General features: G+C 54.8%; 1 protein-coding gene across 5 annotated transcripts in view; it reads right to left on the bottom strand.

The window, feature by feature from the left end:
- Nucleotides 1-4,141: 4,141 nt before the first annotated feature.
- The window catches only part of WDR4 (WD repeat domain 4), a 33,299-nt gene continuing 21,017 nt past the window's right edge, over nucleotides 4,142-16,423 (bottom strand). For 2 of the 5 annotated variants that reach the window (XM_055279817.2, XM_063640541.1), the window contains 6 exons: nucleotides 16,033-16,093; nucleotides 11,460-11,558; nucleotides 10,375-10,439; nucleotides 9,382-9,565; nucleotides 8,056-8,125; nucleotides 4,142-6,026 (listed from right to left, as the gene is read on the bottom strand). In XM_055279817.2, the coding sequence (XP_055135792.2) occupies nucleotides 5,833-6,026; nucleotides 8,056-8,125; nucleotides 9,382-9,565; nucleotides 10,375-10,439; nucleotides 11,460-11,558; nucleotides 16,033-16,093 (673 nt within the window). In that variant the 3' untranslated portion in view covers nucleotides 4,142-5,832. Of the gene's footprint in view, nucleotides 6,225-7,267; nucleotides 7,500-8,055; nucleotides 8,126-9,381; nucleotides 9,566-10,374; nucleotides 10,440-11,459; nucleotides 11,559-16,032; nucleotides 16,094-16,423 lie in introns of all 5 variants that reach the window. The other 3 variants (XM_063640539.1, XM_063640538.1, XM_063640540.1) reach the window with 3 other exon arrangements.

The raw sequence follows: 16,423 nt of genomic DNA, 5'->3' as shown, positions 1-16,423 counted from the left end.
CTTCCCGAGTAGCTGGGACTACAGGCATTGCCACCACACCTGGCTAATTTTTTTTTTTTTTTAAGACGGATTCTTGCTCTTGTCACCCAGGCTGGAGTACAGTGGCGCGATCTCGGCTCACTGCAACCTCCGCCTCCCAGGTTCAAGCGATTGTCCTGCTTCAGCCTCCCAAATAACTGGGACAACAGGCGTGCGCCCAGCTAATTTCTTATATTTTTAGTGGAGACAGGGTTTCACCATATTGGCCAAGCTGGTCTCAAACTCCTAACCTTGTGATCCACTGGCCTCGGCCTCCCAAAGTGCTGGGATTACAGGTGTGAGCCACCGTGCCTGGTCTTTTTAATTTTTTTTAAAGATGAGGTCTCACTGTATTGCCCAGGCTAGTCTCAAACTCCTGGGCTCAAGCAATCCCCCTGCCTCAACCTCCCAAAGTGTTGGGATCACAGGTGTGAGCCACCACCCTAGCTCGAAGACATTTTGTAAAATACCAAAACCAAATTTATAGAGATGAAAAAACACAATGGCTCATACAGAAAATGGCCATAGCTTAACAGCAGCTTAAAAGAAAGATCAGTCAGCTTGAAGACGTGGAAACAGAATCCACCGAAAATGAAATGCACACTGAAGAAGATGAGCAGAGACTCACGGACCCAGGAGTCCAGAGCAAGCAGCCCATTCGAGCACCTGGGACTGCAGGGGGCAGGGGAGGAGTCTGTGAATAGCTGGAATATTTCCAAATTGCATAAAAATGACAAATCCTACAAATCTTCACAAACCCCCAAAACACACACACACACACCGTAAAGCTTATCAAATTACAGAAAACCAGGGATAAAGAGAAACAATCAAAAGCAGCCACAGAATACATACATAATGACTATCATGTATCAGTCAAGAGACAGAAACATTTAACACGAAGAATGATTCAACAGGAACAGAGGGTTCCACTAACATGTAAAGAGACTTCCGAGAACAGGGGTGCTGAGGCCTCGGGAGAACCTCCACCGCCAGGACTGAGAACAAACCTACAAGCGTTGAGTCTGGATCTCGGTGAGTACGTCGGCTGAGACGCAGCTCTGACCTGAGTGGGGCTATGATGTGCCAGGTTGCGCAGTTGGCTGAGGTGCAGCAGGCCAAGGCCTGAGAGCAGGAAACCCGGAGTGGGAGTGCCAGCGAGACTCACCCAGAAGCTCTCCCTGGGGCAGGAGGGAGGCAGACCCCCTGGGAGATGGACAGAGGCAAGGAAGCTTAGCAGGAATCCTTCCCACCGTGGTGAATGAACCTGCGTGTCGCTAAACTCCTGGAGACTGTCACTGAGAGGCCCCGCCCCCACCATGAGGCTGGCAGGCACACACCACGGAAGCCAGGAAAAGCAAGCACACTGGAACCAGGAGGGCAGGCCCCTCCCTCCTGTGGAGTCCCTCCAGCTCCTTCCGGTGACAGAGCCAAACACTGTGCCAACCTGCAAAGGAGGGTACAGGGAGGGCCCAGCTCCAGGGTCACACGGCAGGGCTGAGAAGGGTGCACTGGGCACGGAGAGGCAAGACAGGGATAGCTGGAGACACTGTGTGGGGGAGACACCGTGTGGGGGCCACACACATCTGCACGTGCACATACAATCACCCTCCCACTGTGAAGCACAAAACACGGCTCAACAAATCTAAACAGAGGGGTCAGCAAAGTATATTCTGAGACCACAATGGAATTAAAACCAGAAACCACCACAAAATCTGGAGGAAAACCCTAAATGTTTGGAAATTAAACCATACTTCTAAATAACCCACAGACCAATGATCTCACAAGGGAAATCAGAAAGAAAAATGTATCACGTCAACATATATGGGATGCAGGAACAAACACAGAAAGCTCTCCTTCCCGGAGGGGCCCTCACAGCTGGTCAGCTGCTGCTGGCTGCTGGCAGAAGGCCTCAGTTCTCTGCCATGGTAACTTTCGTAGGCTGGCTGAGTGCCCTCATGACCTTGTGGCACGTTTCCCCCAGGGTGAGTGATCTAAGATGGGTAAGCCAAGGTTTTGGTAAGGTGGCCTCAGAGAACTGGATCAAGGTTAGGTCTGGATCAAAGGTGGGCAGTGTCACTGGCTCCTTGCAAAACTCCACACCACACACTATGGGCCTTCCAAGTTGATCATGAGCCGCCACAGCCGCAAACACTAGACGTGAGGATGCACTGCGTTTTCCACACTGGGGTCAGGGTCTGGGATGAAGAACTGGTAGGATCTTCTAAGAAACGTGCATAACTGAGAGCCAGCAATTCCACGCGCAAGTACACGCCCAACAGAAATGCTTACAAATGTTCCAGAAGACGGGTGCTGGCCGGGGGCAGTGGCTCACGCCTGTAATCCCAGTGCTTTGGGAAACCAAGGCAGGAGGACTGCTTGAGGCCAGAAGTTCAAGACCAGCCTGGGCAGCAGAGCAAGACACCATCTCTACAAAAACTACAAAAATTAGCCAGCATGCAGGCACACACACACCTGCAGTCCCAGCCACTCAGGAGACTGAGGTGGGAGGGTCGCTTGAGCCCAGGAGGCTGAGGTTGCAGTGAGCCAAGGTCACACCACTGCACTCCAGCCTGGGTAACAGAGCGAGACCCTGTCTCTAAAAATAATAATAAAAAAAAAAAAACAGAAGACAGGTGCCAGCATGTTCATCACTGCACTATTCCTAACAGCCAAACTGTGGAAACTACCCAAATGCCCACCAATAACAGAATGAACACGCTGTGGAATTTTCACACAATGGAGTATTTGGCATAGCACTGAGAATGAACAATCCACAACCACAGGCAACAAGGTGGATGAGCCTCACAGAGTGGAGCAGAAGCAGCCAGAGCAACAGAAGGAAACTGAGGTCAGGCCAGCCAGCATGCATGTGGCAGTGCCTAGAAGGGAACATGGGCGTGGGGGCTTCTCAGCAGGTACTAAGTGTCCTGCTTCTCGTGGGTAGTCACACACGTGCATTCAGTTGCTGAAATCCCAGTTCTAGCATTTCACATGCACTTTTCAGATGTACAGTACGCATACTGTAATCAAAATGAAGAAAGAGGGGCTGGGCATAATGGCTCATGCCTGTAATCCCAGCACTCTGGGAGGCCAAGGTGGGAGGATTGCTTGAGCCTGGGAGGTTGAGGCTGCAGTGAGCTGAGATCACACCACTGCACTTCAGCCTGGGTGACAGAGACCGTCTGGAAGTAAGTGCTCAGAATTAAATACAATAGATTGGGTGCAGTGGATGACACCTATAATGCCAGCACTTTGGGAGGGCGAGGCAGGAGGATCACCTGAGGTCAGGAGTTGGAGACCAAGCTAGCAAACATGGCAAAACCCCATCTCTACTAAAAATACAAAAATTAGCCAGGCATGGTGGCAGGTGCCTGTAATCCCGGCTACTCGGGAGGCTGAGGTAGGAGAATCACTTGAACCCGGGAGGCGGAGGTTGCAGTGAGCCGAGATTGTGCCACTGCACTCCAGCCTGGGCAACAGAGCGAGACTCTTGTCTCAAAAAAAAAACAAAAACTAGATACAATGACCAAATTTTCATCATCAATTAAAGAGGTAGAACAAAGTCCAAGGAATGCCCCAAAAGTAAAATACACAGAAACTAAAAACATAACGGAAGAGAGCAGAGGAAAGTGAAGGAGTGAGATCCTCCCAGATGGCAAACAGGGTGGTGACATCTCACAGAACAGACCCAGCTGCGAGGCAGTCACAGGGGACAGGAAGGCGGTGGGTGCTGCTGTTCTGGGTGAAGGGGCAAGAGACAAAACTCTAAATACATGCGGAGCTGGGTTCAACCCATGCAACTGTAAGAGGTATTTCTGGGACGACTTCGGGCAGGTGAACAGGAACCAGTCTGTCAGTCAAGGTACCAGCAAGAAGGCGGCTGCGCCATCCACTGAGACACAGAAACGGCTATTGGCAGAGGAAGCAACTCAGGACCAAGGCAGGATGCTGAGGAATAGCAGGAAGCCAGCCCTGCTGGGGAGGAAGCAGAGCCTCAGAGGAGCCCCGCAGTCCTCGTGGAGAGACGCAGCCCTGTGAGGAGGCTGTTCAGTCTCAGTACCAGCCACTCCACTCTGCAGCCGTAGCACAAAGCAGACACAGATGAGACGTGGACAGACAGGCATGGCTGCATCCATAAAAGTTTATTCTCAGACAATGAAATGTGAATTTCATGATTTTCATGTCATGAAATATATTTTTAATTTGTTTTCAACCATTTTTAAAATGTAAAAAAGCCATTCACAGGCCATCTATCAGGCCATGGGCAGGATGCAGCACATGGGCCTGTCTGCCGGACCCTATTTTAGGTGAAGATGCCAGCAAGACCAACCTGAACCTCTCCTAAAACCAAGACTTTCAAAGCAGACTATGAACGAGAGAGCATGCCCTGCGCCAGATGCCCTGGCAGCGTGAAGGAGGCCAGGCTGCTTGTACAGGACAGTGGCCCAGCGTGGCCCCTGCCTTCTGAAACCCCCAATCCCCAGCAGAGAGGAGTAGGCCTCAGCGTTGCAGACAGCACTGTTTCCAGATCAATGTCAAAAGGAAAACAAGGCACTTATGAAAAATTTGAAGCATTCCAGCTTTTGATACACAAAAGGATTCTGAGTGAGTCCCCAGAGATACCCCACATCAAAGTCATCGCCAGCATGAACCTGTTCCTGTGTGGAGACTTCATCAGGAGCCGGCCCGAACGAATTAAGTGATGTACCCAGAAGCCTGCCCATTGCAGAAGGCTCTTCCCAAATCACACAGCGCGCACCTCACTCACACACAGCACGTGATCACGCGGCACGCACCTCACTCACACACAGCACGTGATCACGCGGCGCACACCTCACTCACACAGTGTGCGATCACGCGGCGTGCACCTCACTCACAGCACGCGATCACGCGGTGCACACCTCACTCACACACAGCGCGCGATCACGCGGCGCGCACCTCACACAGCGTGCGATCACGCGGCGCGCACCTCACTCACACACAGTGCACGAACCAAGGTGTTTTGCCTGGTATATTACGTTGCTGCTAAACATTCCTAGGAGGTTGCGAAGGTTCATCCTTGCTAATTGGTGATTGAAATTCAGCAACATCCCTGTGGCTCTGGAGTGTGTGCCAAAGCCAAATCAAATCATAACAACATCCTCAATCACCTCCCTGTAAACCGAGTGCCAGCCAGGCCTGTGTGCTCACACTTCCTGAAACAAGTTCACCGTCTGCACCACCGATGCTGGACAGAGCTCCCTGCGACTCCGAAACGTGTTTCTCACTTCCCACAAGGCAGCCACTCTCCAGGAGCAGCTCCTGAGCACAAGGGGTATGGCTGGGGCTGGGGTGGGCTGAAGCATTCGTGCTGAGTTTCAACAGCCTGTGTGGCGAGCAGCTACTGCGGGGCAGCACATCACCTGGACACTGGGACAGCGGGAACAACATGAAAACGTCCACCATGCCAGAAACGTCAGCCCACAGACGCTCCTAGAGGAAGACGCAGCGGACATGAAGGGCGGTATGAGAACAGCAGAAACACAGCTGCTGCCACCACAGGCTGACACGCAGCCTCCAACATGAAAAGAAAGTGCTTCAAGAGCTTCCACTCCACTGGTCTGGCTTCCCTTCAACCAGAAAGGGGGCACAGGCACCCAGCAAGAGCCTGTGCTGGTGACACAGAATATTCTTTCTAGAGCCCAGAGGACAGTCCTGTCCTCTGAGCTGGTCACAACTGACGTCACCTTTTCCTTCTTGAAGGGACATGCCAGGATGCAGGGGAACAAAAAGCTTTTCCTGATTTGAGGTGACAGGCACCACTGATCGCCACGATCAGCAACTCAACGTCGCCTCCCCCGGCCTCATCTTCTTGGCATGCCCGTTGGGCCCAGGCGGGGGACTCCGGTGCCGCTGCTTCTTCTCTAGCTGCTGCTGCAGTCTCTCCTCTTTCTTCTTTAGGTAGGAGGTCATGTTGTCAAATGTGGCCTTGTAGAGACTGCTGAAGCTGGCGTCTGCGCCGGCAGAGCCTGTGATGGGGGAACAAGGGCAGGTGCCACGTGGGGCAGGAACATGGGACTCGGCCACTACAGCGGGCCCCCTGCAGCAGGGAGTTACCTCTTGATTCCCGGAGTCCTCGGTGGACCGTGGAGGGCGCCTTCTGGGATGGCTCCCCACGGTGCCCACCTCCTGGGACCCACACCCTGGCTGGACCTGAGGACTGGCTCCTAACAGAACGGGGCAAAGACGAAAGGAGGTAATGGAAACCAGGGCACCAAGGCTGGGCCTCCACCCCGCCAGCACTCTCTGCTTGCAAGCCTGGAGAAAGCCACTACTGCACCATGAGCCGCCCTGTGGAGGGGCCCAGGTGGCAGGGAACCAAGAGCAGCAGCCTCTGGCCAACAGCCAGAGAGGCCCCCTGTCCTGCCAACAACCCAGACTGAGCGAGGTCGGGCCCTGCCTGGTGAAGCTGAGGTGGCTACCTGCAGAGAGACAGCTCAGCTGAGTCTGGACCCCTGACCCACAGCAACAGTGAGACAGGGTGGGGTGCCTTAAGGCATCGAGTGTGGGATAGCATGTTCTGCAGCCACAGGGAATGGACACGGATTTCATCTACTTTATCTAAATGCCAAGGATTGGGGGCAATGACTGACCACAGGCACACGGAGACAGCCTCAGCCTGGCCAGGAAACCACAGGCCCAGCCGGTAACCCGCACACCAGCGACTGCCTGAAGCCTGCCCATCCGGCAGGTGGCGCAGCCTCCCCCCCTCCAGCAACTCTGCTGCTTGTGGGACACTTGAGCAGCAGCCCTCCCCCATCCCTCTCCCAACAAGGCCCCCAAGTCTGCGCCCGGAACAGGCCGCTCTATCTATGGAACATCTCAGGAGAGTGAGCCCAGGCTTCAGCCTGAGACTGTTGTGCAAGGTGACACTCAACAGGTCCATGCTGTCCGTGGCCTAGAGCATGGGGGCCATGAGCACTGCAGATGCCCAGCCATGAGCACTGCCGCCTGCAGCCCCTGACGCAGCCAGTGACAGGCTCGCTCTGAAGTATTCTTAAAGCAGATCCCAACCATGCTGGGGGGCCCAACCCTGCCCGTCTCAACCCTCAACATCCTAAGCAAAACAGGAGGGAGAGAAGCCTCAGAGGCAGAGCCAGTGTGCCGCCACTCAGGAAGCTTGGCAGAAGGCGGTCGGGCCACCATCGGTGGAAACTCCTCCGACCTCACTTTGAATCCCTCCAGAGCTCCAAGGAACCTCAGTGCTCACTGGAGTGGGGTTTGGCTTTGCAAGACTTCTTCAGAGCAGCAACTTCTTGTCATGAATGAGGCACCTGGATTCCGGGCTGGGCTAATCCATCCTGCAGACACCATCGCCTCCAAGACTGTGCAGTGCTGGCACAATGACGCACCCAGAACTACGGTGTGTCGTGTCCTCAGAAGGCAGGGTAGAAAATGTTCGTCTAGCTCCTCCCTCAGCCTGGCTGCTCTCCTTCCTGCAGCTGCAGCCACACAAGTTGCTGACTAGATTGCCTCCCCTCAGCTGAGTGTTCCCATCAGGACAGTGACCATCCTGCCCCTGCTCAGCCTCCTGAAGACCCCCGGGGCCTCTGGCTGGACACCTACTAAACACCTCCCAGTGAGGCCCTATACTTGCTGACACACACTGCAGTGGGATCAATTCCCTCAACACCGTGGACCAGGCCTGAGGCAGCACAGCACCCGCTCCCTCTGGGAGCCACCAGGTGCCAGCCGTGTCCTGGGGACCTTCAACGCCCAACTCTGAAGGCAGGTGGGGAGCGGGGGATGCTGCTCAGACCCTGAGCCCCCGGTTCCTGAGTGGCTCTTGTTAGCCTGACTCCCATGGGGGGGGCTCCTTCTTCTGCTGTGCGCCACCCACCTCCTGCCCTGCCCCGCCTTCTGGATGGGGACACACGCTTACCCTCCCTCTTTATCCACACACCGGGTCCCCCGGGCGGGTCACAATGAGTGCTTCTACTTTCTCTGGGGACCGCGCTGGGTGTGACCCCCAAGGGCAGCCTGCAGGCGTGCTCTCACCTTCCAGCATGGCCCAGTTCCCACGAAGAACACCAGAGACTTTCTTTAACACGGCGCTCTCAGGAACAGACTGCAGGCGACAAACAGGAAATCTTCATCAGAAAGAGGCCTGGAAACCCAGCACCAGGACACAACACATGCTGGCCAGAAAGGCTTGCAGGGGAGGTCCCCTCCTGGTGCCTGGGGACCCCCATTTGCCTTCCGTGGAGACCTGGGGAGGCAGCCCCCGCAGCTGGCTCATGATGCCAGGGCAAGCTCTTCACATGCAGTTCATCAACCTCAGGGGCCCAGCAGGTACGACAGGCACCCACTGGGGCATCATGTGGCCCGCCACTTATCAGGTAAAAAGAACTGGATGGCTTAAAAGTGCTTCCAAGCCAGGCACGATGGCTCATGCCTATAATCCCAGCACTTTGGGAGGCCAAGGCGGGCGGATCACCTGAGGTTGGGAGTTCGAGACCAGCCTGACCAACATGGAGAAACCCGATCTCTACTGAAAATACAAAATTAGCCAGGTGTGGTGGCGCATGCGGTGCATGCCTGTAATCCCAGCTACTCGGGAGGCTGAGGCAGGAGAATCACTTGAACCCAGGAGACGGATGTTGTGGTGAGCCAAGATCGTACCACCGCACTCCAGCCTGGGCAGCAAAAGCAAAACTCCGTCTCAAAAAAAAAAAAAAAAAAGTGCTTCCAAAGTGCTCAAATGAGCTTTGGTAAATGGGTACCTACTCCATTCAACTCCACAGCAACCCTGTGAGACGCGGGGCGGGCAGAGGCATCGCTCCCATGTTACCAGGAGCGATGCAGACAAGGCACAGGGTTCACCCCGTCCCTCAGCAAGGAAGCAGCTCGGTCCACCGCCCTCGCCCAGAGACCCCACCGTCTCCCCGGAGGAAAGCAGCTCAGCCTGCCGCCCTTGCCCCCTCCTCTACCCGGGGCTCCACGTGCTCCTGAGGGCTCAGCCAGTGCCCCAGGCCCGAGGCTGTGCTAACCCAGCCTCCAAGTGTTAGTCCCACACACCCTAGCCACACTGAGTGCCAACTTCATCGCTAAGTGTGGTGTGGCGGGGCCACACACTCCCCAAAAAAGAGAACTGCTGCAGACATCACCACATAGGACAAGCCAGCCAGGCTGGCCAGGCACCCGGCTCCCTTCACCCAGGGTGGAAGCCCCAGCCACTGCCACTCAGGACACAGACCCTGGGCCCCAGAAGTGGCTGAGTTGAAAGAGGCTCACCTATGGACCCAAAAACCACAGCTGCCGCCCCACACCCCCAGGCTTATGGAAGGGCAGGGCATAGGACATCAGGAAGGTGCCGAGTCTCACCTGCCACTGGTCGCCCACAGGCCTGTAGAGCACCAGGGGGGCTTCCTGGCAGTCCTGGAGCACCCACAGCCCCTGGGTCTCCTCGAAAGCCACATCCCACACTTGGTGCTGGAACGCCAGCTGCTGCCTATACACCAACTGCTGTCTGCAAGCGTCCAGCTGGAAGATGTAGACCACAGGAGTGCTTGCCACGAAGAAACAGAGCACGATTACTAGGACTGCAGGCCCACGGGCTCTGCTCTGCAGCCAGCACCCCAGACGGCACAGCCCTCGCCGGTGCCATCTCAGGAGAGCCTACGCTGAAAGCCCCAGCTGCGCCACTCCCAAGTGCCGGCGCCAGGGAAACCACGGTGTGACGTACGCTTTTTTAAGTCCTAAGCTCTGGGGTGGCTCGTGGTGCAGCAATAGCTAACCAGCACGGTACAGGCGGGCAGGGCAGGAGGACGCAGGCCCTGGGCTCAGGCGCAGCTCTCCTCTCACACCTACGTACTTCTAGAATGAGCTAAGAGACCTCCGCAGGCTGTCATAAGGACAAGATGAAAAGTGCTGAAAGCACCAAATAGAACACCTTTCCCGACACACACAAGTCGCTCGGGAAGAAGCAGCAGAACTGCACTCCACCCTTAAACCCACTTTGTCAGCACCACCAACCCCAGGGGGTTCCCATCCAACCAGCCCTGAGCCGGGAGTGAGGTGATGCCACCACGACTGGCCCAGGGGAAAGTCTGTCATCTCAGAAGGCCAGGCAGAGGCTGCTGGTGCTCTTTACGCCAGGGGAGTTCAACGTCAGGTTGAAGAGCGCTGGCTGAGAGGAGCCCCCACCCTCACACAGCAGCAGTCATCAAAAGTGACATTCTCAGAGGGAGGTGCTAGACCAATACCACCACCGTCCAAGACCTCTTCATTGAGGACGTGGGCCAGTGGCCAACCCGCTAACTCTTCCCCCTGCAGGTCTGCAGAACCGGAGGCCAGAGAGGTGCCGCCGCAGCTTACCCGTCGCACAGGAGAGCCACGCAGTTATCCTGGCACCAGAACGCAATCCTGGACGCGGCAAACCTCTAAAAGGAGAAGAAGCCCATTCACTTCACGCCACCTGCGGGGGCCCGACGCTGGGCGCTCTGATCCAACAAGAGCAAGACCGAAGGACGCTCACACCCCCACATATCAAGGAAGAGGAAACAGCACTGGAACATTCTGGAATCAGTGAGGAAAGAGGGTAGCCGATTCCCTGTTTCCCAAGCAGATGACAAAAGCCCCCCAGTGGCTCTGGCATTCCCTGCAGGGCCTGTGACAGCCTCCAAAGCCAACAAAATGGGTCAGTGAGGAGAGGAGGGAGTGGGGGACACAGGGGAAAGGAAGAGATGAGAGCTACACACACAACTGCCCTGTGAGCTCCCACACTTCTTGGCAGAGGAAATATTAAAAATGAAGAAGAGGCCAGGGCACAGTGGCTCACGCCTTTAATTCCAGCTACTCAGGGGCCTGAAGCGGAGGTTGCTGTGAGTCGCGATAGCACCACTACACTCCAGCCTGGGGAAGAGTCAGACTCCATCTCAAAAAAAAAATTTTTTTTTAATGAAGCAAACTTCCAGGAACCCGAGTCCACGTGAAGCATGGAGGAAAAGGCCTGGTCCTCTCTTACACAGCTGCCTGGCAGGGGGCAGAGGCCACACCACACCGTTCTCTAGGAAACAGAACAGACCGTTTGGCGGGAAACTTCGCCAAGGCCTGAGCTATCAGGGTGTCATGAGATTGCTCCAAGCTGGCCCCGCCCCTGCCCCACCTGGCTGGCAGACCCACAAAGGTGCATGCTCAAGCACCTCCATTCCTTCCACTTCAGAGCAGGATAAGAGGCCTTCCTGTACGTTAACTGTTTGCATGCAACGGGGAGACAAATTATTTTCCACTGACATGACGAGCCACCTTCAGAATTTGAAATACGAGATTTCCCTCACACAGGAGGAAGTCTGGCATTGAAAGCAAACGTTCCCAACGGCGAAGTGACTTTTCCACTCAAGGCAGGCAATTGCAGGCATCTACAAGCACTCAGTTGCCCAGGAGTGAACAGAAGCAGCTACCTGGGGGGCCTGCGGGTCCACCAGCTCCTGCAGACTGGCCAGGTGACAGCAGTGCAGCTGGCGGCCGCTCCTGTACTCCCAGAGCCTCAGGGTGCCATCCTGAACAAACCAAACACAGAGGTTAGCACGCGGTCGCGAGGCTTCCGTCAGGTAGGGTGACAGAGAGGACAGCTGCGTGTGATCGGGGCTCCACTCAGTGACAGCCATGCCACCCACCCTCAGGAATTAAAGGCTCTCTGCTCTGACTGCGTAAATCGCTCATGCAAATCATCAAGGACAACGGTGGGGAACAGAAGGTGACCGATTCCCTGTTTCTCGAGTGCTGATATGCCCAGGCAGATGACAAAGCCAATGAGGCAGATCCCAGCAAAATAAGCCAAGGCCGCTAGATGGCCAGGTTGTCATCCGCCAGGAGGCCAGACCACATCTGCTGTGCCCGGGCCAGGCGTAGACACAGGCATGCACACAGGTGCAGACACTTCAGCAATCATGCATTCCCACGGGGAGACACGTGTGGGCTCGTGAGTGCGTGGCCACTGCTCCACTTCACTAAGAATGACAGGAAGGACATGGTCATCAGCAACCATCCCATGACGACTGGTACAACCCTTCAGGAAGCCGACACAGGAACCAAGAGCCTCCATGCTCTAAAACCATCATAAATGGAAAAAAGGGTTTCTCTTTTTTTTCTTGGTTTTATCTGTTGTTATTTTTTTGTTGTTTAATTGAAATGGGGTCTATTCCACGCTGCCCACTGCACTGCAGTGGCTATTCACAGGCTTGCTCCTGGCTCACTGCAGCCTCTGACTCCCAGGGCCCAGGCAATCCTCCCCCCTCAGCCTCCAAGTAGCTGGGACTACAGGCATGAGCCACCATACCTGGCTTAAAAAAAATTCATTACAGCACTAATTAAGTGGAGAGAAATAAATCAATACTCACTAAATCTAATGAGAGAGTGTCTGTGCACTATTTGTGAGTATTTTTAAATGACTAAATGAAAAAGATGAGAAAAGTAAATACCCCAAACAGCTAATAGTAGATGCATATCCTCTGGGTGCTGAGGTAAGAGTGGATGCATGAATGCACACACGCACGCATGCACATACACGCACACACACACCTTTCTACAAATGTGGCAGATAAACATGGAGACCAACACACACATCTACAGGCATTTCACTCACCCCCAAACCTCTCTATGATGACAAGAAAAAGATGTTTAATAACCACAAACCCACTAAGACAAAGACAACAGGCAAGAACAGAAGGTAGCCGCAGAGAGACAGCAAGGAAACCTGGGGGCTGGAGGCCGGGGAACAAACGCAGCAGCCACAGAGAAGCCAGAGAGGTGCCAGGATCTGCCAAAGACCAAACCGGGCCAGGCAGCCTGAAGACCAAGGTGGTGAGGGGAGCTGTCAAATGTCTTTCCAAAGAGAAATGGGACCTCCCTGATGCATCCTCAGCCCCAAACTCCAGGCCAGCAGAAGGCTCTGGGGAAACAGAACCGAGAGGCCCGTCTCCGGGATGCCAAATACTCACTGAGAGGAGAGCCACCTAGCCCCTTCGCACTCACTTCCCAGAGCCCCAGGGGACAGACCTGGGCAAGAGTGAAGGCCGGGACACTGACCACCCAGAAGAGACCGACTGACCCACACGTTCTACGGGGTCCACAGGCAAGGGGGTGCTGCCCACACTCAGACACCTGCTCTGAAGCCCCTCGGGCCCCACCCTGGGCACACGCACCCAGCCTCCGAGGCCGGCTGGCGCTGACTCCCATCACACACAGGCAGATGGCATCGCCAGACATCCGAGGAAAACCTCCAATGAGAAAGGCAGACAACACACTCCAGAGAAGGGGATCAAACACAAGGCCACCAAGAAATCGAAGAAAGAAAAGTCCATGCTCATCTCAGTGAGATAAGAGACACGTGCACTATACAAGAATGGGTGGCTGTAAAAAAGAACGCGCCGAGGGCAAGAAAGAACTGAAGATTCGAGATAATCCTAATAAAACTCAAGTCTCCACAGAAGGCTGGAAAGTAAAGTTGAGGCAATCTCCCAAGAAGTAAGACTATTCCTAAAGGAGTAGAAACATGAGATTGAACAGGAAAGAAAAAAACCAGAGAATTATGGCCCAGCATGGTGGCTCTCGCCTATAATCCCAGTGGGCGGAAGTGGGTGGATTACTTGAGGTCAAGAGTTTGAGACCAGCGGCCAGGCGCGGTGGCTCACGCTTGTAATCCCAGCACTTTGGGAGGCTGAGGCGGGCGGATCACAAGGTCAGGAGATCGAGACCACGGTGAAACCCCGTCTGTACTAAAAAATACAAAAAAAAATTAGCCGGGCGTGGTGGTGGGCGCCTGTAGTCCCAGCTACTCGGAGAGGCTGAGGCAGGAGAATGGCGTGAACCCGGGAGGCGGAGCTTGCAGTGAGCCGAGATTGCGCCACTGCACTCCAGCCTGGGCGAAAGAGCAAGACTCCATCTCAAAAAAAAAAAAGAGTTTGAGACCAGCCTGGCCAAGCTGGCAAAACCCCATCACTACAAAAATATAAAAAATTAGCGGGGCATGGTGGTGTGTGCCTGTAATCCCAGCTACTCAGGAGGGCTGAGGTGGGAGGACTGCTTGAGCCCGGGAGGCAGAGGTTGCCGTGAACCGAGGTCATGCCACTGCACTCCAGACTGGGCAACAGAGCAAGACTCTGTCTCAAAAAAAATAAGAATCAGTGCCGGGCGCGGTGGCTCATGCCTGTAATCCCAGCACTTTGGGAGGCCGAGGCGGGGGGATCACGAGGTCAGGAGATTGAGACCATCCTGGCTAACACAGTGAAACCCCGTCTCTACTAAAAATACAAAAAAAAAATTAGCCGGGCGTGGTGGCGGGCGCCTGTAGTCCTAGCTACTAGGGGAGGCTGAGGCAGGAGAATGGCGTGAACCCGGGAGGCGGAGCTTGCAGTGAGCCGAGATTGCGCCACTGCACTCCAGACTGGGCGACAGAGCGAGACTCCGTCTCAAAAAAAAAAAAAAATCAGAGAATTAAAGTGGTTCAACTAACACAAGCTTTAGAAAAAGTGAGCAGGAGGCACGGGTAGAGAACAGAAGGTAATTATGTAAGAAAATGCCCCAGGTCAGAGGATACTGAAAATCACTGGCTGTGTGGCCAACTCCTCTCCGGGGCCCACCAAGTCACCTCAGCGGCTCTGACATCGCACACTGGGGCAGAGAAGGTCCTCCAGGCAGGAGAGCCCAGCTGTCACTGCACGGACCCACGGCAGACGGCTGCAGGTTTCTACAGGAAGCGCGTGGGGAAACCCACAGGAGCAACCAGCTGGAGAGCAGTGTGCAAGGCCTCCCAAGCTCCGAGGGAAACCGTTTCAACCAGGACTTCTACGCCAAACTAACAACCAGGCCTCAAAGGAGATTAAAGGTATTTCCAGAAAAGCAAAGTCAGAAAACACTGACCCTCCTCGCGCCTTCTGTCAGCTACCAGATGACACGTTCCACTCAAACAAAGCAGTAAGCCATGAGGGACAGATGGGGCCTGGGGAGGCTTCTCTGCCCGTGGAAGATTTTCCTCATTATCATGAAAAAGACTGGAAGGTGCACAACAAACCGCTGACCCTCTGGAGATTACGGCCACACTTTTCTTCTTCTCTCAGGTCAAGTGGCTGTGCGTTAATTTGAAGAGCAGGAACAGGAGGCTTTGAATGAAGCCCAATCAGAGAAGAAACGTAGAAGCGGCCGGAAGGTCCGTCAGCCATCATGCCACACCACACAAAGGACCAACACAGACAACACGGGGAAGGGCAGCAAAGAGGAAGGTGGTGGTGTGCGGGCAACAATTCCGCAAGAGGACAGAATCAGACCCCGTGAGGAATCCAAGGCCCTCACTTTGGCAAAATCACTAACAATCCTTCTAACATATTCCTCACAGGAAACACGTCTCTCATCACTAAACTGTAAGGATTCCAGGACCCAACTGCTGGGACACAGAAGTTGTACCCAGCAAGCAAAAATGCACTGTGGTAACCTGGGTGCAGGGGCTCGAGCCTGTGGTCCCAGCTACTAGGGAGGCCGAGGAGGCAGATTGCTTTGAGTCCAGGAGTTTGAAACCAGCCTGAAAAATGTAGCAAGACTCCATCGCAAAAAAAAAAAAAAGAAAGAAAGAAAAAAAGAAAAGAAAAAAAAATGCAGCCCGTAATGGGATGGACTGAGACTCCTCCAGGAGTCAGAGAGGCCCCCGGTCTACTGTTTCTACCTGAGATCCTGATCCCCAATACTATCGTAGATGGAGCAGCCGCCCTCTCCGAAGGGAGCCTTCCACACACCCGTTCTAGTTCATGCCACGGACAAACACACACGCACCTACTCACGCCCCACACACAGTCCTGAGTGAGCGGCCACAAGCGGGGAGTGAGCCGCAGGCAGCTCTAAGATTTGAAAACAAGCACCATCTAGTGGACAGCCACAGACAGCCAGGGGCCAGCGATCCAGAGGCGCCAGTTCCAGGAGGCGCCCACCCCTTCTTGCAGGCTCAAGAATCCAGAGGTGAGTGACACTGGGCAGAACACTTACCCCAGAGGAGGACAGAAGCAGCCCGGGCTGAGTTGGCACCACGGAGATGCGGCTCACAAACCTGTGAGGGCGAGAGACAGCAGCAGAGTCAGCTAGCCCAGCACCCGCAGGGACGGGGAGGCCTGGGGAGGCCGCCTGTTCATCTAAGGAAGAGAAGCCTCTGCCTAAACCCCCTGATCCAATAAAAACAGCCAATGTGGGAAATATCCGTTAACCCTAACCTGGTTAGGGTTAACCAGGTGAAGGCCCCTGGACGCGGTCGGGGAGGTGAGTGAGGTCATTCCTGGGTCCCCAGCAGCACAGCAACCTCTAACCCAGGCTGCTCCTCAGCCATGCCTGCCAGGGACCCAAGCACCTCTGTGCCCCACTGCAGCCCCCTCTGCAGCAGCTC

This window comes from Symphalangus syndactylus, chromosome 5, assembly GCF_028878055.3.
Source record: "Symphalangus syndactylus isolate Jambi chromosome 5, NHGRI_mSymSyn1-v2.1_pri, whole genome shotgun sequence".
Taxonomy (NCBI): domain Eukaryota; kingdom Metazoa; phylum Chordata; class Mammalia; order Primates; family Hylobatidae; genus Symphalangus; species Symphalangus syndactylus.
Note: the sequence above shows the minus strand (reverse complement) of the source record. Positions and strands in the feature narration are given on the sequence as shown.